This window comes from Suncus etruscus, chromosome 12 (genome assembly GCF_024139225.1).
Source record: "Suncus etruscus isolate mSunEtr1 chromosome 12, mSunEtr1.pri.cur, whole genome shotgun sequence".
Taxonomy (NCBI): domain Eukaryota; kingdom Metazoa; phylum Chordata; class Mammalia; order Eulipotyphla; family Soricidae; genus Suncus; species Suncus etruscus.
This window is the reverse complement of record NC_064859.1, coordinates 7,516,577-7,538,242: the sequence shown is the minus strand read 5'-3', so window position 1 is coordinate 7,538,242 and position 21,666 is coordinate 7,516,577. Positions and strand designations below refer to the sequence as shown.

General features: G+C 56.3%; 1 protein-coding gene across 1 annotated transcript in view; it reads left to right on the top strand.

Moving 5' to 3' along the window:
* RPS6KA2 (ribosomal protein S6 kinase A2) overlaps positions 1–21,666 on the top strand; it is a 50,747-nt gene that overhangs the window by 15,784 nt on the left and 13,297 nt on the right. Inside the window, 10 exon segments of the mRNA XM_049785256.1 lie at positions 10,334–10,450; positions 12,326–12,407; positions 12,523–12,603; positions 13,097–13,176; positions 14,395–14,501; positions 15,367–15,404; positions 15,632–15,774; positions 16,240–16,310; positions 16,988–17,076; positions 21,280–21,344. Coding sequence (XP_049641213.1) covers positions 10,334–10,450; positions 12,326–12,407; positions 12,523–12,603; positions 13,097–13,176; positions 14,395–14,501; positions 15,367–15,404; positions 15,632–15,774; positions 16,240–16,310; positions 16,988–17,076; positions 21,280–21,344 — 873 coding nt within the window.

Sequence of the window (21,666 nt, the reverse complement as noted above, 5' to 3'; positions counted from 1 at the left end):
GTGCACAGAACTGGGATGTCATGATCCACGGCTGTGACGTCAGACTAGATGGCATGGTGTGCGTGCGTCATAGTTCGCCATCGTGACGTCGGCGGCCGCTAGGATGCGCATCTCTAGGAGGTCATAATTCGGACACGCACAGCCCCACGGAGCGGTGCTCGGGCTCCTCCGAGTGCAGGCCAGGCGCTGCGGAGGCGAGGCTTTGTGCGGCTCCCCGACACCCCCAGTGCAAGCGGCCCCTCAGTGTCTGTCGCAGGGGACCGACCGCGTCCCAGAGCGCGAGTGCGAGCCCGGGCCGAGGCAGCAGTGCCGCCGCACGGAGCGCGAGAGTCGTGTCGGGCAGGCCCGGGACTCGACGCCCGAACGCGGCGTGGGACGGACCCGGCGGGCGTGCCCCCTGCGGCCTCTGATTGGTGGGGGAGGAGAGGGGGCGGGCTCTGGGGCCTCGCTGCGGGCGGTGATTGGAGGCCGGGAACGTGGCGGGGCGAGCCCCCGAGGGGAAGTCGGAGGGCGGGCGAGGAGGTGGGCGTGGCCCTGCGGACGGCGAGCGCTGATTGCAGGAAGGGAAGGCAGGAGAGATGGGCGTGGCCGGGGAGGCGAAAGCTGCGGCGGTGGGCGGGCGCACTGCCCGGAGCAGGCGGGACGAGGCGGGCCCCTGCAGGCGCCCGCGGGAGGTGGGGCGGGCGGGGCGGGCGCTGATTGGCACAGGTGAGGCTCGCGGGGCGGGATGAAGCGTGCTGATTGGCGGCGGTAGTGAGGGCGGGGCGGGCGCTGATTGGCACAGGTGAGGCTCGCGGGGCGGGATGAAGCGTGCTGATTGGCGGCGGTAGTGAGGGCGGGACGGGGGCGGCGGGCGCTGATTGGCTCAGGTGAGGAGCGGGGGGGACAAAACGCGCTGATTGGCGGTGGCGTGGGGGCGTGGCGGGCGTGGCAGGGCGGGGTGCGGGGCCGGAGCTCCGAGGCTGCGGGAGGCCGCCCGGGGGCCGAGCCGCGGCGGCCGCGGGCGCGACCCGCTCGCTCTTGGTGCCGCCGCCGCCGGTGCCCGCGCCCGCGCCCGCCCCCGCCCCGGGGCCGTCGCTCGCGGAACTGAGCCCAGGCTGAGCCCGCGCCTGCGATGCTCCGGGCGGGGCTGCGCGTGCTCCGGGCCTGCGGGTCCCCGCGGCCGGGCGCGGCGCGATGGAGCCGGGCATGAAGAAGTTCACGGTGCGCAGGTTCTTCTCCGTGTACCTGCGCAAGAGGTCGCGCGCCAAGACCTGCAGCCTCGGCCGGCTCGAGGTAGGCGCCCGGAGGCGGCTGCGGTGCCGAGCACGTCCCCTCCCGAGCGTGGCCGTGTCGCCCTCGGCCACCGGCAGCGGGCGGTGCGTCTCGAGACCTGCCCGTGCCGGCTGCACCCGCCCTGTTGGCACTCGGTCGCCCGAGCCGGGCCCGGGCCCTTCGCCAGATCTCAGCTCGGCCGACGGAGCTATCCTTCCTTGGGTCCCGAGGTGGGGCCGCGACGTGGGGCCAAGGGATGCTGGGGAGGGACCCGGACCGACCTGCTGCCAGCCCTGCGCCCGGTGCAGAAGCCCCCTCCGTGTGGCCCGACACCCCAGCTCGTCTCGAGGGAGGGTCGTTGTGGAGGGGTCGGTGGTCAACTGAGCCTCGAAGCGCGGAGTGACAGACACTAGCTTCCACCGGGTCCTGGCGCCAGAGGAGGGAGGACGATGCTCTCTGGCCCCAGAACCACCCCAGAGGGTGCTGGACCACACGTCCTTCTCTCTTGTCCGACACCCAGCCAGCCCACACGTGGCTTTTCGCTCAGGAGTCCCTCCTGGCAGGCTCTGGAGCCCCTGTAGGATGTCCGGGATCGAACCCGGGTCGGCCGCAGGAGGGCAAGGCAAGGCAAACACCCTGCTGTACTATCGCCCCAGCCCGGGAGTACTTAGTAAATAATAAACACTTCCCCCCAGGAAGTATTTAATTCTTTAGCCCATGCTGGTTGTTCGTGTACATCTCAGTGCACACTCACTGGTGGAACAGAGTCGTCGTCATCCTGGTCTTTATCCCTGATGCTTGGGGATTCACTATGGGCAGGCGTGGGTTCTGCGATCGCTTCGAGATCTCTGAGCCAAGCTCCTGAACAGGCAGGAAAGTGACTTTTTAAGAAGTTCCTGTTGTGACAGGGACTGAGTCTGAAATTGAAGCACCAGGCAGGCATCTTTGTCGCTGGTTTCTGCAGGTACAACTGCTCTTCCCAACAAATACAGCTGGTGATGAAGGAGTGGGCCAAGCTGGCTTCAAACCTTTCTAGACAGCAGAGTAATCTTAGTCCCTGTCCTGGGTCTCCGCAGTGCTCAGAGTGACCGTGCTGAGGACCAAAACTCAGCAGCACGTGCCTTATGGCTTCTGAGTTCTCATCATCTAGATGCAGACCCCTTGACCACTTCCAACAGGGCCTAGAGGGGGAGCTGGTACAGAGAGGCCAGCACTTAGGAGCATTATGTGGGTGCGCACCCAAGCCCAGGTGACTACAGTCCCACAAGGAGCTAGAGGCAGGGGAGCGTGGTGGGATGGGTGAGGGGGCAGACATGAGGCTGTTGTCTGAGAACAGAGCTGAGGCCGCTGAGTTGGTGGGTGCTTGGCTATGTCCCCCTTGCCCCCGAACCCAGCCTGCTTTCAGGCTCAGTCTCTGCTGCATGGAGAAACCCTGCCACATGGGAGGTCCAGGAGACACCCACTAACATTCATCCTGTGGGTATCTGGGGCTGCTCTGTGCCCTTTCCTGAGTATTGTAGACCCCACACACACATCCAGGCCTGTGCCTCTGGCCTCCTAGTACCTTCCTGCATGCAGGCATGGGGTGGGGGAACCCCAGCTGGCAGCTCCCAGTTCCACCCCTTGCTCCCTCCCCTCCTCCACCCAGTCCTGAGTGGCCACAAGCTCACTGAAGGCTTCAGAATCTTTAAGGGGAAGGGGATTGAGGTGAGAAAAGGGCAGGTACTTGGCATCTGTTCTTTCACTGTGGGAGCTAGGGAAAAAGAACTTGTTTGGGGAAAAGGAGCATTACCCTTGTCTCTGTAAATTTCACATATTAAAAGACAACGGGCTGGAGATTTTCTTTCCATTTTTCAAAATCTGGCAATATAAATAGGAAAGCAGGGCTGACTACTGGAGCTTTAGGAGAAGTGAGATTGTGTGGGAGTGAATATGCAAGTGAGTATGAGCATTGCAAGAATATGTGTGAGTGTATGCATTTTGTGAGCAGGTCTGAGTGAGGGTGAGAGGGTGAGAGTGAGCATGAGTGAGTGAACTGCACGAGTGCATGTGTGTGAGCACAAGAGTGTAAGGGTCAGAGTGTATGGGAGCATCTGTGTGCGGTGAGATTGCATCTGAGCGTGAGTGTGACTCTTAAGAGAGTACGTGCAAATGAGCAAGCATGAGTGCAAGTCCATTCAAATATCCATTCTTCCGTGTGTGTGTGTGTGTGTGTGTGTGTGTGTGTGTGTGTGATAGTGCTTGCATGTGTGTGATGGTGCGTGCATGTGTGTGTGAGCACGTGGTGATGTGGTAAGGAGTGTGATATGCGTGAGTGCCTGACCCTCCATCCCAGGGAGTGGAAAGAAGTGTGGGCAGGAATCAGTAGCCCAGGCAGACATTCTAGAAGTGTGAGGCGGGGCCTGTGGGAGGAGTTGTTATACTTGATAAAAGTTTCTCTGGCTATTTTGGGATGTGCCCTCCCACTAGCATTGTTAGGAACCTTTCCTGGAAGTTGGGGGCTGCTGGACTTCGTGTCAGATCCATGTTGGCTGGACTGTCATGCCACATACCCCTCGCCCCCCCTTACAGTGACCACGCTGCATATCTGGCTTCCATGGCTGAGCAAGGGAGGGTGACACCCTCAACCTCAGGGTGTTACTGGCAGCTGGAGCCACTGATGTTTCTGTGGGGCTCAGAATCTGCTAGTCTGGCTGAGCGAAGAGGGGTGACCCGTGTCCTGTGAAGCCCAGTGCCCCCCAATTCAGTGCGAATACCTTCTGAGGGCAGGGAGGAAGTGGGGGACAATCCATCTGACTGAGGTGACAGGTCCCCTCAGGGTTTCTGAAGGGTTTCTGGAGGTCTCACTCTGGCATTTGCAGTACAGTCCTTGGCCCGGCTCCCTCCCCTCCCCAATTCTGACAGGACAGACAGAGCTCAACCATAGACCCTGAAGAGCAAATAGGGCAGGATTACTTCCTGTCTCCTCCAACCCACTCTTCACCCACTCTGTGCCCCCTCACCTCACCACGCTCTTGGTCAAGCACAATAGAAACCAAGCAGATTCCAGCCAAGGTGGTGGTGAGCTTTGTCCCATCCACTGCCATATGAAGGTCTCCAAAGGGCCAGCATGGGTGGCTCCTGTGGGTGTGTTTGGGCCATACCTTCTCTGCTCAGGGGTCATCCTGCTCAGGGCAGGAATGAGTTCTGTGCAAGGCTAGTGCTCTTATCCTGTCCAGCCTGACTCTGGTTCCTGCCCACACCTTGACCTTCCAGGACAGTCTCATCAGCTCCTGCAGCAGTTCTGCCCATTCTTTCACATCCTTGCCAACCCAAAGCAGATCAGCCGGACCCACTGAGAGTGCATACCCATCTCTGTGGAATGAATGTGCCCCTTAGTCAGGGTACCCCCCTCCCCCCACAGCACCAGTGCCACCCACAGCCCTTGGCAGCTCGAAACCACTTGCTGGGAGCTGTGGCTCAGACCAGGTTTTTTGTTTTTTGGGTTTTTTTTGGAGGGGGCAACATCCAGTGGTATCAGGGATTAGTCCTGGCTCTGCTCTCAGGAATCATTCCTGCTGGTCTCAGACGACCATATGGGATGCTGAGAATTAAACCCTGGGTCTGCTGCATGCAAGGCAAATGCCATCCCCACTGTGCTATCATTCCTGCCCCTCAAACCAGGTTCTAAGTCCTGGCTAGGAAGCACATTTCCAGGCTGACATAGGAGTGTGCGCTGGAGATTGGGCACATGTTGGAGGTCCCCAGACTAAGCCTTCCCAGTCACCAACCCCCAACCAGACACACTGGGTCCCAGCAAACAGAGCCCTTGGCTGACCTTGAGGTGCTCAGACTGAGGGGCTATCCTACTAGCATGTGGGGGCTACGGCCTCCACCAGCAAGCCTGCCCCAACCATGCCAGACCCAGATCTGGGTCTGATGGGGTCACAGCCTACATGTCCAGTGGAGGAGCCCACCGTCTGCAGGTCTGATGGAGGGGTCCAGAGTCTGTGAGTCTGATGGGGGGGTGTTGTAATCTACAGATCTGATGGAGGCGTCCATGGTATGTGGGTCTAATGGGGGGGGTCACAGTCCGAGTGTCTGATGAGTGAATGGCAACTTACAGGTCTGATGGAGGATATCTTCAGTTTACAGATCTGATGGGGGTGTAGTGCCCATCAGAGGTGGCACCCCAAGAGAAGACTCTGGGGGATGCCAGGCTGCCCCTCCTCCCTTCTGTCCCCAGCACTCGCCTGAGGGAGATAGGCATCCCTCAGTCTCTGAAAGCCTTGTGTTGTGGTCAGAGTCGAGTGTCGTAGGCTACCAACGTGTCTGCCTGCATGTCCCAGGCCATTCATGTGTGTGCTCATCTGTACAAGGGTTTCAGGTGTGGAGGTTGGCTCCAGATCTTTTGTGCTTCTTTCCAAATCTGCTGCTCCACATCGAGTCACGCCAAATCCCAAGCATTGCATCTCCCTGATGGATTTAGGGCAGACAGACAGTGTGCCACTCCAAGACCTGGACCCACTCTCACGCTGTCTGCTTCTACCAAGGCTCGCTTCTACCTGTGCTTGCTCACTTTCAGAGCACTGGCTCCAAGGGGGCATCGGTTACTCCATATAGCACTCGGGGACACAGTGTGGAGCAAGGGCAATCAGATGCTTGCAGCCATTAACAGTTCTCCATGGCGACTCCTGATCAATGTGTCAAATCAGTAAACTTGGGGGAGAAGAGGAGGGAGGGGTTCACTGCAGGTTGTGTTCCCAAATTCCATCTTCCAGTATTCTCACTCCCCACCTGGTGGCTTATCTGTTGGATCACACTGGGAGTGATATGTCGGCTGGTGAGGGGGGACAAAATGTGGCCATGGAAGAATGTGGCCATGGGCACTGTCACCGTGGCTGGACTATAAGGAAACAGAAACACTTATTACCATAAGCTGACCTCATGGTCAGCCATAAGAGTATTTATTTACCTTTAAGGGTGAAGAGAGGATATCAGTTACCAGAATCTGCCCCTGTAACTGCCACTAGATGACAATTGGCCCAGGGGTATATAAAGCAGGGCTGATGCTGAGGTGAGTGAGGAGACTCTGCTATCTCAGCCCCTGCCATGTTGCTCCTGCTGGATGGTTGTTGCTGGATTGCCAGAGAAACTGTTTACCAGACTCCCATGTCCCCCTGTCTTTGCCATCTTTCCTACTGCTCTGAGCCTAACACTAACAGTGGAATGTGGCTGTGGAAAATGTGACTGTAGAGGAACATAACTGTGGAATGTGGCTGTGGGGGAATATAACTGTGGAATGTGGCCGTGGGGGAATATAACTGTGGAATGGGCTGTGGGGGAATGTGACTACGGTATTTTCCGGTGTATAAGACGACCAGGCATATAAGACGACCCCTAATTTTAGACTTCCTCTCTGAGTCTGGCCTATCTGAACAGGCTTTTGACAGTGTAGATTCGGGTCCAGAACATTGTCTAATTTGCATGCATCAAAAGCCTGCTCGGATTGGCTGAATCAGAGAGGCGATCCGAGCAGCCTTGCAGTGATTGGTGCAGGATCGAGCTGGAAAATTCGTTTCGTGGCAATATCCAGACGATTTTCATTTAGCGGCATAGCGAAACGTTTTTCGGGATATACTCGGCGTATAAGACGACCCCCGATTTCCGGTTGACATTTTTTTTGTTTCAAAAGTCGTCTTATACGCCGGAAAATACGGTATGTGGAATGTGGCCATAGAAGAATGTGGCCTTAGGGAAATGTGGCCATGGGGGAATATGGCCATGGAGAAATGTGGCTGTGGGGAAATGGAACCATGGGTGAATGTGGCCATTGGGGAAAGCAACTCTGTGGAATGTGGCCATGGGGGAATATGGCTCAGGAAACGTGGTTGTGGTGGAATGGCTGTGAGGAAATGTAACTATATGGAATGTGTCTGTGGGGAAATGCGGCCATGGGGGAATTCCCAGGGGAATATGGCGGTGAGGAAAGGCGGCCATGGGGGATGATAGCCATGGGGGGGGTGTGGTCATGGAAGAATGTGGCAGTGGGAGATGTGGCCATGGAGAAAGTGGCCATGGCAGCTTTCCCACCACACCCTGTGTGAAGGCTAGCCCCACAGTGTGGGCAGACATGCCCCCGCACCCAGGTGGATTAGTTATACTGGCTCGTGGCCCCTCATAGCTTCCAGGTCAGATTCTTCTTCCTTGCTGCCTCATGAGAAACCAATACCACTTCTCCCCTCAGATATCACTTCTCCCTCAGACGCTGGGTTTGAATCCTCCCAACCCCGCTCTTCCTCCCCACCTTTGCTAAGCAGCTATTGACAGTTTTCAATGGGCGGTCATCAGTCACGCTGAGCCCCACTTTTCAGGAAAACACCCCTGGTGGCCCGTTGCCTGCCATGCCAGCATGTGTGCTCTGGATGCATGTGTTTCCGTTTCCCATCTGGGCCACAGGAGGGCCCGCTCACCACATGGCCCATTTGCTGTCTGTGTCTGTTTTTGTCGGGCAGCTCTCGGTTTTCTTTTTTTTTTTTTTTTTTTTTTGGTTTTTGGGCCACACCCGGCGGTGCTCAGGGATCACTCCTGGCTGTCTGCTCAGAAATAGCTCCTGGCAGGCACGGGGGACCATATGGGACACCGGGATTCGAACCAACCACCTTTGGTCCTGGATCGGCTGCTTGCAAGGCAAACGCCGCTGTGCTATCTCTTGTATCTTCTTGTATCTTCTTGTATCTGCTTCAGAACTTGGGAACTATTGTACCTGTTGGCTTTGGTCTCTGTGGGGTTCCCAGTGATGGGTGGTCATGGCCAGCGTCAGCCCTGGGCTCCTGGCAGGGTGACTTCTGTCTTACATTTTTGAGTTCATGCTTGAGTTCACAGTGTCACTGCAAATGAGCATTGTCCTCTCTGAGAACATATGCCCCCCGTGCCCTCTGTGGGGATGAGATGTGAAGAGTTTCACTTGAGGTCATGGGAGCTGGTGACGCGCTCAGGGGAGGCTGGGCAGAGGTGGATCTTTGTGTTTTAGGGCTCTTCTCTGAGGGGCTTCTGCATCTGGTCTTGGATGTGCCACCACTGGGTGATGCTTAGAGGTATTGAGAGCGAGAGATCAGCATTTCTGAGAAGTCCCAGGGTACCTCAGTGGTGCTTCCCAGACAGCCTCTGTTCCAGGGGGCACTGCTAGGTGCAGAATTCTTGGCATTTTCCCAGGGCTGGAGTCCACATTCTGTAGATGGCTCCTGGCAGGGGTCTCTGCCTATGTCTTAGCAACTTCCCAGAGCGGGACCCCAAGACAGCCCCTGAGTAGAGAAAGGGGGTAGAATGCTTGTGTGCCTATCCCCTATGCTGTCATGTGTCAAGACATGTCATCAGTCCATGGCTGTTTGCATGCCCAGGGCCCCTCGCACATCATTCACACTAGGCCCCTGCTCTTTATTAAGGAACACACACAGGCATGTCTGGGCCAGCGGGTGATTTTCTGAGAGGGGTGACCACCCCTCCTCAGCTGGTGACCACCCAGCTTCAGGACTGACTTGGTTTAGGAAGATCTCAGCAAGAAGTAGGGTAAGGCTCAGGACCTGTCAGGAGGCTTGGGGAACCCTGGTTCAAATTCCACCAGGAGTGATAGTGATCCCTGTGTGCCGCTGGGTGTGGGCTTCAGTGGACCAAACTGCAAAATGTAGAGCTTAGAGATAAGTCAGGGCTCAGGGATTTGCATTGCAAACTGGTCAATCCCCAGCACCACTGTGGTACCCTGTATCTGCAGGAATGATCCCTGAGCACAGAGCCAGGAGGGATCCATGGACACAGAACCAGGAGGGAGGTCCCTCAGCACAGAACCAAGAGGGAGCCCTGGGCACAAAACCAAGAGAGATACCTGAGGACAGAGCCAGGAGGGGTTACTGAACACCACTGGGTGTGGCCCCAACACCAGAACAGAAACCCAAGGATGGAAAGGACCCAGTGCAAGCAGCCACTCCATGACCTGAGATGCCCTGTTTCTGAGGGCCCTTCCTTACAGGAAACACTGTCTGAGGGCCCTTCCCCCAGGGGACACTGAGTCTCTGAGGGCTTCCTGCCAGGGACAGGATGTGAGGGGGTTGATGGCACTGGGCAGGATAACATGGCCATGAACTTCTGGAAGTGAGTTCTGGAAGCTTTGCTATTTAGGTCTGCCATGGGCTCAGGACAGGCACTGGATGGGTGTCAGACCCTGCTCCATTTTCCCTCTCTTGAGGTTTTCTTCCCAAAGCCTCTCTGGTTCCTCTCAATGAGGTCCCTGCAGCCCCTCATACTTAGTAGGATCGAAGGTGCTGCGTCATCCTGAGAACTTCCCCCAACACCACAACCAGATCTGGTGCCACTGCGGGGGCCCCTTAGGGACCTGCCCCCAATCCTGCCATTTCTGGGACCACTGGTCCCTCACCTTCCACGTGCAGTCCTGACTTCGATTACAGAGGTGGCATCTCTCCTCCAGCTCACCTGAGGTTCCTGGGCTACCAAAGAAGTCCTTTGGGTTCTTGTCTTCTCTGATGTTGGAAAGAGATGTAGGGGTGAGGGGTGACCGAGGCAGATATGGGGCAGGGGGATCCGGGTTAGGGTTAGGGGCCAGAGGGGACTGTGCCTGAGGGATGGATGAGGTAGAGAGGACCATCTCCAGGTTAAGGTTAGGGGGCAGAGGGGACTGACTGAGGGATGGGTAGGGCAGAGGGGATCAGGTTCCCCAAATTCAGCAGTTTCTGTTGCTACTTCACGCAGACTCAGCCATTCTTCCTAGACTCTCACAGAGTGGAGTCCTCGGGACGGGCAGACAGTTCGGGCCTCCAACATGTTTCAGGGCCTTTTGGGCCATGGGATGTTCTGACCTGCCCATGGAGCATGGTGTGCTCTCACCCGTTCTGCTCTCTGTGAGGTCCACCAATCTGCACAACCACCTCCCCCCAACCTCAATCCCACTCTGACCCATCCTGCTTTTATACGGGAACATGGACCTTCACAGGGCACTCTGGCTTGAGTTGGGGTCACTGACCCAATCCACTCTCCCCACACTGCCCCCCCCCCCCGCCATCTTCCAAACTGATTCCTGCTCCTGCAGGAGGAGGCCGTGGTGACAGAAATCCACATCAGCCACCATGTGAAGGAGGGCGCAGAGAAGGCTGACCCTTCCCAGTTCGAGCTCCTGAAGGTGCTGGGCCAAGGCTCCTACGGCAAGGTAAGGGCCCTGCAAAAGCTCACAAGTTCTGGGTAAGCTGCTAGGACTCCAGGGCACAGTGTGAGGGTGTGGAGACAGGCATGGGGCACAGTATTGGTGAAAAGGCTGCTTCAAAGCACAGACTTGCAAGTATTTGGAGGAAACCATTGAGAATAGGACTACCCCTTCATGAAGACACAGCTCCAGGAGACCCAAAACAAACCAACAGAAGCTGTCTCTGGAGAAGAAACTTGAGTCCCCCATGAAAAGACTGTACATGAGGCTCCGCCTTTGGTGTGTGAGGCATGTGCAAGTGAAGTGCAGAGGGGTGTTGAACTAAAGCGGCAAAGAATTGAGGGTGGTAGTGTGGCACTTGGGTCTGGCAGGCTGGGGAGGGTGGTGGTCAGTGATTGGGAAGGCAGTGCAGGAAACCAGGCCAGGAATTCCCTGGACAAAGCAACCTGGCCACAGTTCTCAGGGTTCTACAGTGGGCTCTAGAACCAGGATTCCTCCCAGCCTGCCCCCACACTGCTCCTCACACCCTCTTCATGAACACAGAGCCCCCGAAGAGCTGCGTGTATCCACTCTGCCCTTGTTCCCTCTCCACTATCTGATGGCCCAGATGGAAGCATGGGAAGGGAAGGGGGGATCAAGGCCAGGCCTTGCCTCACCAGCTCTCAGGATGAGAATACCATATTCTCACACCCTCACCTTGAACCACTGGTCTGGTTGGCTGAGAATTCAGGCAGGGTTCCCAGCCCACTGAGCACCACTTGGGATGATCAAAAGAAAAGGAAAATAAAGGAGAGGGGTTGGAAATCACTGTCTTATGTGTGCCTGGAAGACAGACCCATTGTCCCTGTCCCTGTGGAGGCAGAAATGCTGGTGGTACTGCTGACCCCTGGCCCCGGTGCTCCACACTGGTTCTCTCTTCCTCCCAGGCTAATGCACAGAACATGGGCCGGACAGCAGCATGCAGAGGCATTGACCAGGCAGGCAGAGTGGTAGGGCCTGGCCTTGGGGCAGGTGGATGAGCAGCAGGAAATGAAGCAGGAAGGAATTACAGGCTATAAGGAGTTATCTGGGCTATATATGTGTTATATATCCAGCCCCTTAGCCATTTCTCTATTTGATTGGTTACACTCTGTGAGGTCATCCAAACAGAACAAACAGTCCAGTTGGGTATGCAAAGGAGAGTGTAGGAGAATCATGAAATGGCCAGTTATATCACACATACCCTTATTTGGGCATGTCAAATTAAAGGTCTCATTAGGCAAATAAGATCTATGGGATGACCAACCGATTGCCTATGCAAAGTAAGTCTCTAAGGTACTCCGTCTGCTCCTCCAGTTCTCTTCCTGGTCTCTCCCTGCTCACTTGAAGTGGCATTTGTGGTGCACCAGAGCCCCATTTCCCACACACTCACACAGGTGTGATACCTAAGGATGTCTCTTCCCCAAGGCATGGGTGGGGGGAATCCCCTGGAAACCTACTGCTGCCATTTCCCTAATGCTCAGAGAGTCCCCATAGAGGGCTAGGAACTGAGGGCCCTGTCCCCGGTCACGCCTGTGACTCAGACCCAAGCACCTCGTAGGTGGAAACAGCCATAGGCCCCAAACTCAGTTGTGGGGAGAAAGTTCCAGAGGAGCTGGCTGCCCAGGGAGGCAGCTGCGCTCAGGGAGATTGGCCTGGGCTTCACAAAGGGTCTTTTGGTCTGGGGCGATGCCTGGCAGTACTCACGCAGGTCCCCCCTGCTGGCTCAGCATCACATTTTCTCCTCTCTGGAAGGGATGTGGGCCCTTCTCCGAGAAGCAGTTGGGGTCCCTGTTAGGCTTCCCCCATGAGATGAAAAGATAGGCCAGGTCGGGGTTCGAGTGTCTTGGTCCCTCTGCACAGGTGTTCCTGGTGAGGAAGATACAGGGCTCGGACACAGGCCAGCTTTACGCCATGAAGGTGCTGAAGAAGGCAACCCTGAAAGGTGAGGCTGGCAGTGACTGGAAGGGGCTGTGCAAGGGTATGGGATGATGAGGGGGTGCAGGACAGTGAGGGGGTGTGGGCCGTTCCCCTCATGCCTCTTTCCTCTGTCCATGCAGTTCGGGACCGGGTCAGGTCGAAGATGGAGAGGGACATTCTGGCGGAAGTGAACCATCCTTTCATCGTGAAGCTGCACTATGGCAAGTGGAGCACAGGACCCACTCCCTTAGCAAGGAACCCCTCCCCAGGATAGGACCCCTCTGCTTAGGTACAGTTGCTTGCCCAGGCTGCCAGGGAAGACCAGCCAAAGGGTTGCCCTGGCTCCTGGGCTGTAGGAAGGGGGTCCTATGGAAGGGAGAACCCTGCTAACAGCCCGCACCTGACACACACTCAGTCTTACCAGGGCTTCTCCCGTGGAGAGAAAGGGCCAGGTGGGCATGGCAAGAGGAAAGGGAAGGGAAGAAAAGGAGAGGGAGTGGAGGAGAAGAGAGAGAAGGAGAGAAGTTGATAGAGGAGAGGAAGAGAGGAGAGAGGGGAAGAGACAGGAACAGAGGGAAGAGGGGTGGAGGGGAGAAGAGAGGAGAGGACAGAGGCAAGGTCAGAGTTGGAGGCTAGAGAGACTTCCCCGTCCACTCCCCGACTGTGCCCAGGACAAGCCTCTACCTGCTCTGCACTGACGCCCCCCTCCCACAGCCTTCCAGACGGAGGGGAAACTCTACCTGATCCTGGACTTCCTGCGCGGGGGTGACCTCTTCACCCGCCTCTCCAAAGAGGTAGTCGTCACGGCTACCGGTGGGGGGTGCATGCATGTGGGACAGTGTTTGTGCTATGAGTGCTGGTGTGTGTGTGTGTGTGTGTGTGTGTGTGTGTGTGTGTGTGTGTGAGAGAGAGAGAGAGAGAGAGAGAGAGAGAGAGAGAGAGAAAGAGAGAGAGAGAGAGAGAGAGATTGGAGTGTAGGCGTGAGACCATCTTCAGGTGTGTGTGAAATGTCAGTGCATGTGTATGCAAGTACGAGAATGTGTGTGAAATGTGAATGCATTTGTGCAGGTAGGAGAGGGTGTAGCATGTGAGCATGTGATGTGAGCAGTGGGTGCAGGTGTGAGTGTGTGAAATCTTAGTATAGGTTGCAGATGTGCAGGTGTGATGAGAAAGACTGACGGTGTGAGGCGGTATATAGATGTGAGTGAGGGGTGCAGGTGTGAGGGACTGGCGGGAGACAGACACATGCAGTGTGAGAGGCAAGGGTGAGTCTTGCACATGCTCACTCCCGCAGCAGTGTGTGGTGTCTATGCAGTCTGCACTGTGAAGGAATCTGTTTCCTCTGTGACATTACAAGGACTTGACTCCTCCAAGTGGTCAGGATCTCTAGAACATTCCACACTGCCCCCAGCAGCAGTTGCTTCTGCATGGAGGGACAAGCTTCCAGCGGCTCCTCATCTCAGGGCCCATTGTGACAAGGGCACATCCTGGTCCAGTGTACCCAGCAGCGACCCCAGAAAGTGCCAGAGACAGTGCCCACTCATGCGTACCCTTAGGGCCCCCACATGCTGGGCACTGTCCTGCGTCTCAGGGATCCTCAGCCTTACAGGCTGTGCAGGGGGTCTCAGAACCAATAAACAGAGATATGGGGGCTCTTGGGCACAGGCCTGCAGATATCCCCATAGTGAAGACAAAAGGGACAGACTGAAAAACTAGTTTTGGGGGGGGTCATGGATATCAGACTGATCGGACTGATCAGAAATAGTGGTTTCAGATTATTGATGGGCAGGTGGCTGATAGCGGGTGACTGATCAATAAGGGGCGATCACTAATTTGTGAAGATGGATGACAGTCACTAACATATGGGAAGCTCTGGGAACAGCAGTGGATGCACGGATGGGGGTTAAACAAGCTACAGAAGGGTCAGGTATGGCAGACAGGGGAGGGACAGTCCCAGTGGGACAGTCATGGGTGGGCTGAGCACAGTGACCCCAGTGGCCCTTTCCCTCCAGGTGATGTTCACGGAGGAGGACGTGAAGTTCTACTTGGCTGAGCTGGCCTTGGCCTTGGACCACCTGCATAGTCTGGGGATCATCTACAGGGACCTGAAACCCGAGAAGTAAGTAGAGTTATGGTGAGGGCACCCCACACTCCTATCTGCTGGCCCCTGCACACCTGCCATGCTGACGCCTAAGCATGGGCACATTTCAGGAGGGAGCCTGAGGACAGCTTTGTGTCAGGACCACTCCATGCTGGCACCTCAAGCTGGGATCGCTTTGTGCCAGGGATCACCCCTGCCAGTGTAGCCACATGCCAGGACACACACATTCGTGACCCCTGCCAGGATGGCCTTCTGCTGGGGTGCGCCTGAGGGTCCTGCATGGTCCCTTCAAGTGAGGGGAGTTGATGGCTTTTAAGGGCATCTAGAGCAGCTGCCCTGTTCTTGGCCTTCTGGGTTTCCCTCTGTGCAGCATGAATTGAAGGGGTAATGGCCTGTCGCAGGCAGCCTGTCTGGAAGCTAGTGGCCTGAGATGAATGACCTTGCTTCACCAATCTGGGATTCCCTGCAGCCTTGAGCACAGCTCGTGAGCTGACCCTAGTCAGGGTCCAGCCAGGCACAGACCTCCCACAGATCATCAGCATCTCCCCAGAAGGCTTCAGGGTTCTGGGGGAACAGATGGTCTGGAGTCTAGGGACGCAGGGATGAGCCCCCAGGACTGGAGAGGGCAGGACTGACCCTACGTCTAGGGGCCTCTGGGGCACTAGTTTGGCCCCTCAGGGCTGTCCACAGAGGACAGAAGGTGTGGAGTGTCCCCTTCCTCGGTGAGGCTCACCCAGGACTGGCCACTACAGCTTATGTGGGGCAAAGCCCCTTCATCCCTGGGTCATAGGAGCTCAGGCAGGTGCCGCGTTGAACCACACATCTGAGTCAGTGAAGTGCCCAGCAGCAGGCTGCCCCCTCAAAACAAGCTGTGTCCTTTCAGCATCCTGCTCGACGAGGATGGCCACATAAGAGTCACAGGTGAGAAGGGAAGGGCCCCACTCACCTGTCCCCAAAGCCCTCACCCACATGTCCCCAAGACAGGACCTTCACCCTTCTGTCCGCAGAATGGGATCCCTTACCTGTGTGTCCCAGGACCTGGGTGTCCTCATGCCTCCTCCCCTTATGAATGCGTTGGGGACCAGGTGGGTGTGTTGGCATGGTGGGGGTTTGCAACACTCTAGTAAAGACCTGGTGTACGCCTACAGATTTTGGCCTGAGCAAGGAGGCAGTGGAGCATGACAAGCGCGCCTACTCCTTCTGTGGGACCATTGAGTACATGGCGCCCGAGGTGGTGAGCCGGCGTGGACACACACACACAGCCGACTGGTGGTCCTTCGGGGTGCTCATGGTATGCCCAGAGTCTGGTTTCAAAGCCATACATCCAGCACCACACACATGTGTGCCCTGACACCCAGAAACAGGACAGACCCTCCCCAGTCCACTGAGTCCTTCCCAACTCCTCTAACCCCAGGTGCATGATGCCCTCTGATCTGTGACCCCCCCATAAGCACAGTGCCCTTTGACCCCGATCCATGCAGACATGGTGCCCTCTGCCTCCTCATACTCAGGTGCATGGGCTGTCCCCTGCTCCCTGATGCAGGGTCAACTCGCTGACAGAGGTCAGGAGTACGTATGTCTCCTGTGTGAGTTCCATGCCCCATGTTCCACTCACCTCTACAGGTGACACAAGGGCGTGGGGCTCGGCTCCCCAGCCTGTGCTCCCCACTGTCCTGGACACTCGAGTCAGGGCTCAGCTCCCCACCCTTTACCTTGAGTGTGATCCAACTGCAGCGCTGCTCTCATCTGCCCACAGTTTGAGATGCTCACGGGGTCCCTGCCATTCCAAGGCAAGGACAGGAAGGAGACCATGGCCCTCATCCTCAAGTGAGTGTTCGCTTTTATGGGTGCTGACCAGCTCCTGTGCAGGGTGCTGCAGGAGGATCCCCCCTCCACTCTAACTCAGGATCTCTTCCCTCTGGCCTAACACGGCCTCCCCTTCCCCTCTGAAGAGATCACACGGAACCGCAGGGTCCCCATCTTAAGCTTCAGGTTCTGGAGCACCAGATATGGGGTCAGGAGAGGTTGAAGCGGGTGGACTCTCCTCTGCCCCCTTACCTGCTGCTGACAGGGTGGGTGAACCCCACCCAGGCCCCTGTGCCCTTCAGTCTGTTATTCAGAGCAGGGCTTGGGCAGCCCAGAGACTTGTGGCCAGTGGCCAGAGTGGCCATGACCCAGACAAGCAGCGGACTGTCAGAGAACCCTGGGCACTTAAGCACTCATGGGTGCATCTGTTGACTCTCCCCCACTCGAGGGTCCAGGGGCCGTCACAGGGAGCCCCTGAAAGCACACGCTGCCCACCAGGACCCATCCCTCTCAGTGACAAGGAGCCCCACAGTGTCCCAGGACAGCCGTTCCCCTCACGTGTCTGGCCTTGTATTGTAGAGAGCCGCTGATGGACGCCCCACAGCCCACTGGTGCTGAAGGGCTATAGCTGGGGTCAGGGGCGGACTGCAAGGCAGAGGGAGTGCAGTGACCTCCCCTGGAACATCTGTTCATTTCAGAGCCAAGCTGGGCATGCCACAGTTCCTCAGCATGGAAGCCCAGGGCCTGCTGAGGGCGCTCTTCAAGAGGAACCCCTGCAACCGGCTGGGTAAGAGTGGGCTGGGCCTGGGACACCTACAAGCTTGGGGTGGTCTCCCGGCAAGAACAGGCCCAGGTGCCACTCCCAGGGCCACACCTAGTGCTGGGCCCAGGGCAGACCTTGGAGGGACCTGCTCACCAGAAGCGCACAGAGCCCGTACACCTGGCTGCCCCTGGGGAGTCTGAGATTTCAGCCTGCCCTGAAGTGGAGCCATCTGGAGGCCTGGTGTGTGAGGGCCTGGTATGTGACAGGACTGGGTGTGGAGCATGACCTGACCTTGGGAATGGGGCTCCTGGGAAGGGCCTGAGCTTGGGAGCAGTTCTGGGCCTGGGGAGGGTCTGATAGGTTTGCCCTCTCAGAAGCTGCAATGTCCCTGCAGTGCACTGGTGTCTCCATGAGGGAGAGCCTTTCCGCTTGAGAGACTTCTCTGTCTTTTACTCCCAGCTGGATTCTCTGCCCTTCCTTTGAGCTGATGTTATTAATTTTTCCAAAACCTCCCTGACAGAGTTTCCAAAATCATCACTGTAATCAGATTTGATTACACAAATCTCAACTGGGGGACCAGAGAGATGGGACAGGAATGAATAAGGGGGTTAAGTCCCTGGCGACACAAACGACACCTGTGCAGAGAGCCAAGAGTAAGAGCCCTGAGCACAATCAGGTGTGGCAAAACAGAAGGAAAAGCAAACTTTTGTTGAATTTCCCCTGGAATTTTCATTCTGGTTGAAAGTGAGACAAAAGTATCAAGGTTTAGACAAGCAAGAGGACGGAGAATCCTATGACCCATGCAAGATCTGCCTTTTTGTGTTTGAAACTTTATTTAAACAATGTGGGGCCAGAGAGATAGCATGGAGGTAAGGCATTTGCCTTGCATGCAGAAGGTCAGTGGTTCAAATCCCGGCATCCCATATGGTCCCCTGAGCCTGCCAGGAGCGAATTCTGAGCATAAACAATGTGACTTACAAAGTTACTCATAATACAGTTGTTTTGGTATTTGATGTTCTAACACTAATCCCCTCTCCAGTGTGATATTCTATCCACCAGTTCCCCCCGCCCAAGCCTGTTAGCAGACACAAATCATTCACTTCATATTGCTTGTTACAACATATATATCACAATGGTGTCACTAAAGTCATTGTCATATTTGCTCAGCTGATTGCTATTGGTTGAGCCTCCTGTGTGGCCGTTTTTACTTCTTGATCTTAGTGGCTTCTCCACATCTTTTTCATCTAATTTGCTGTGCTCCTACTGGGCTGTTGGCACTGCGGGATTTAGAAGTGCCGTGGCTGCATATGCAGATGTGTGCTCCAGGAGCTGTGGAGTTGGAGTTGAGCTGAGTCAGCAGCTTGGCAAATCTTTGAAATTAGTGTGGAGCCGTGAGCTGGGCCATTTATATGCTGGAGGAAGTTGGGTGTACCATTCTGAGAAGATACCAGAGATCTTAGCCAGGATACAGGGTCCACCTAGGATGAATCCATGGCGGCAAGTGAGTTTTTAATCTTAAGGGGTAGAAATTGTGTTCCTGGAGCAGACACACTAGACAGGTTAACTTCTACCTGGAGATTTTCTTCTCACAAAAATCCCATTCTTGGCCCAGGATTCTGTTTCACTGCACCTGTTTCAGGGAGGGTGCATGGAAGACTGGCAGTGGGAAGGGGTCTGGCTGGTAGGGGCGCCACACCAGCGGCTGCACTTGGAATCTAGAATACCTGAGCATGTGCTGCATGCATCTGAGTTCCTCCTGTGGGTGTCCCAACACCACGTCAGAGAAACCCTAGAGGTCTCATCAGTACTGGCCTGGGAGCCACTAGATGACTGCGGTATCCTTGGTGGCAGGGTGTAGCTGTGTAGGGGCCTTGACTCCCCTTTCCGGGTCTCAAGGGCCCCTGGAGATCTATACCACCCCTAGTGCTCAGATGCGGTCAGCCCACCTGCAGTCAACCCACCTGTCCCCAGAGTACCGCAGGGAGGCCGAGCCTGTCATGCTGTTCGCTCGGCTCCTTGCCATCCAGTCCCCCCAGTTCCTGCCTCTCCCGTCTCAGCTCAAAGGGTCTCAGTCCCCACGGTCTGTCCAGTCCAGGTGTGCGTGAGGCCACACAAGGGCAGTGCCGTGAGTGTGGCTGTCCTTAAACAGTGGCGGACAGTGGCCCCTCCCAACATGGAGGAACAAGGTCAGTCAGTGGCCTTAAGGAGTATAAGGACCCCTGGTCACCTGATGCTCTGAGGTGACAAGGCTTCTCTGCACATGCAGACCAGGTGAGGGGGTATCTGCAGCCTGAGGGGCAGTTGCAGTCTGGAACCTTCTGCTCCTGGAAGTGTGCTGTTGCTCCTGACTGGGCACTGGAGGACTCAGTGCTAATAGGCCACGTTGTGCCCGAAGAAATGCTGGTCCTTTTTGCTTTGTGCTGCCTGGTATCATATTCCCTCCTAGACTCCACTTCCTGCCTGGGCTCCCGTCCCTTTCTCACAGACCTCCCGGACTCTCCAGGTAGAGCTCTTCTGTTCGCTGGGTGCTTTGCTCCATCCACATCAATGGGCTGCCCACCAAGGACCCTAATTAAACACATTTTCAGAAGAGAAGTGCAGAAGCGGGACCCAGAACACACAAATTGGCCTGGGGAGGTACACGTAGGCTCTGAGAAACTTTGTACCAAAGTCTCATGGCTCATCTCGGCTCTGGGGATGTCTGTGACGGGAGCAGTGACGCTGCCTGCCTTGCGGGCTTCTCTGGGGCCCAAAGCACCGGCAGGGGGCAGAGTGTCATATGAGGGAAGGAAGATGCAAGCCTAAAAGAGGGCACTAAAAGAGGAGCAGAGCCTCTGCTCCCGAGGACGTGCAGCATGCACTAGGCGCAGGGGTCCTCAAACTTTTTAAACAGGGGGCCAGTTCACTGTCCTGATTATAGTAAAAACAAAAATTATGAACAAATTTCTATGCACACTGCATATATCTTATTTAGAAGTGAAGAAACAAAATGGGAATAAATACAGTATGTGTCCCGTGGGCCGTAGTTTGAGGACTATTGCAGGGTGTCTACCCTCCCCTTCCAGAACACAGGCTTGTGGGACACTGACACTGTCCAGGTGCTCCCGCCCTCTCCGCATCCCTACAGAGCCAGCACAGGAGCAGGCTACGCAGTCCTGGCCTGAGAGGAGTCTGGGGTCTTTGTTTCTCCCTCTGTCAGGGCCATGGACTTGGGGTTCAGTGTGGGGAGCTATGCTGCCTCCACTCTTTGCTCTGGAGTCACACTGGTTACCCTTGGGCTTCGCAGCTCCTCCGGCCCACAGTCTTCCGCCCTCGTCCCCCACTTGGCTGCCTCCCGACACTCAGTGCCATCCCGAGTACCCAGAGGCACCACTGACCCCTGCAGAGTGACCCCAAAATTGCCACCTGGCACACCCACACCCATTGTCACCAGAACGTGACAGGCCAGGCCCTGCCTTCTTGGGCTCAGCTGCCTCTGAAGGCCCCAGGGCTGCAACGTGCTGTCCAATGCATTTCTGGTTTGTCTGTGCTGTGTAGCCTCCCTGCTAGGGCATGCTCAGCAGGGTGTGTGTTCACATCAGCAGGATGTAGGATGTGTGTTCACTGCTGGTGATGGCCAGACCATTCTCTCAGGGTTCTCCCTGCACCTGGTTAGCAAGATGCCCACAACCACCCCACATGGCCCTACAGGCCTGGCCACCTCAGTCCCCCGAGCCAGCCAGACCACCCCACCTGGCCCCTCGGTCACTTCCCTTTCACTCTTGATGGTTCAGGGCTCATCAACTCCAGTTGTGCTGGCTCTCCTTGTATGCACAAGGGTTTCGTGGGGAGTGAGAAATGGGCCAGGCCCTTCAAGTCCCATGGACTTGAGGTGAAGCCTTGAAAAGAGGTGTGTTGCCATGTGCACTGCAGGAACCCTGCCTCACCCTCCCGCTTCTGCAGTGGCAGTGTGTAAGGGTCTAGCCCAGGGTCCTGTGGTGGGGTTGGGGGGTGCCGCAGGCAAGGACTGAGAAGCACTAGCCAGTCTTTGTGGGCTTACAGCTTCACTCAGCTCCACCCTCCTCCCAGTCCTTCAGCCCACCCCCACCCCTGTGCTTGTACCCTTCCAGCATCGGCTCCTCTGTCTCCTCCATCCTGGGCAAGCCTTTGGGCTGGAGCAGTGGCAGCAGAGCCCTCCAGAGGGTCATGACAGAATCTCCCTGCCTGACTCTCCCTCTGCTCCCCCAGGAGCCGGCATCGACGGTGTGGAGGAGCTCAAGCGCCACCCATTCTTCATCACTATTGATTGGAACGTGAGTGCAGTTGTGGGGCAGGAGGGGAGGAGCCAAGTGGAGACTTGCCTCAGGACCCCAGCCCTTTCAAGCTGTGGCCAGGGTACCTTTCATGGAGAGGACAGAGGTGATTTGAGACAGAGAAGAGATGGTCCAGATGCAAAACAGAGCAGAGGAAGTTCTAGATGCAGGCAGAACATATGCAAAGCAAAGATGGTTCAAGATGCAGATGATGGATGATGCTAGACGCAGGTGGCAGTATTGGTTCTAGATGCCAGCAGCAAGATGGTGCTAGGTGCAGAAGGGATCTGATGTTCTAGACATAGACCAGAGATTGTTCTAG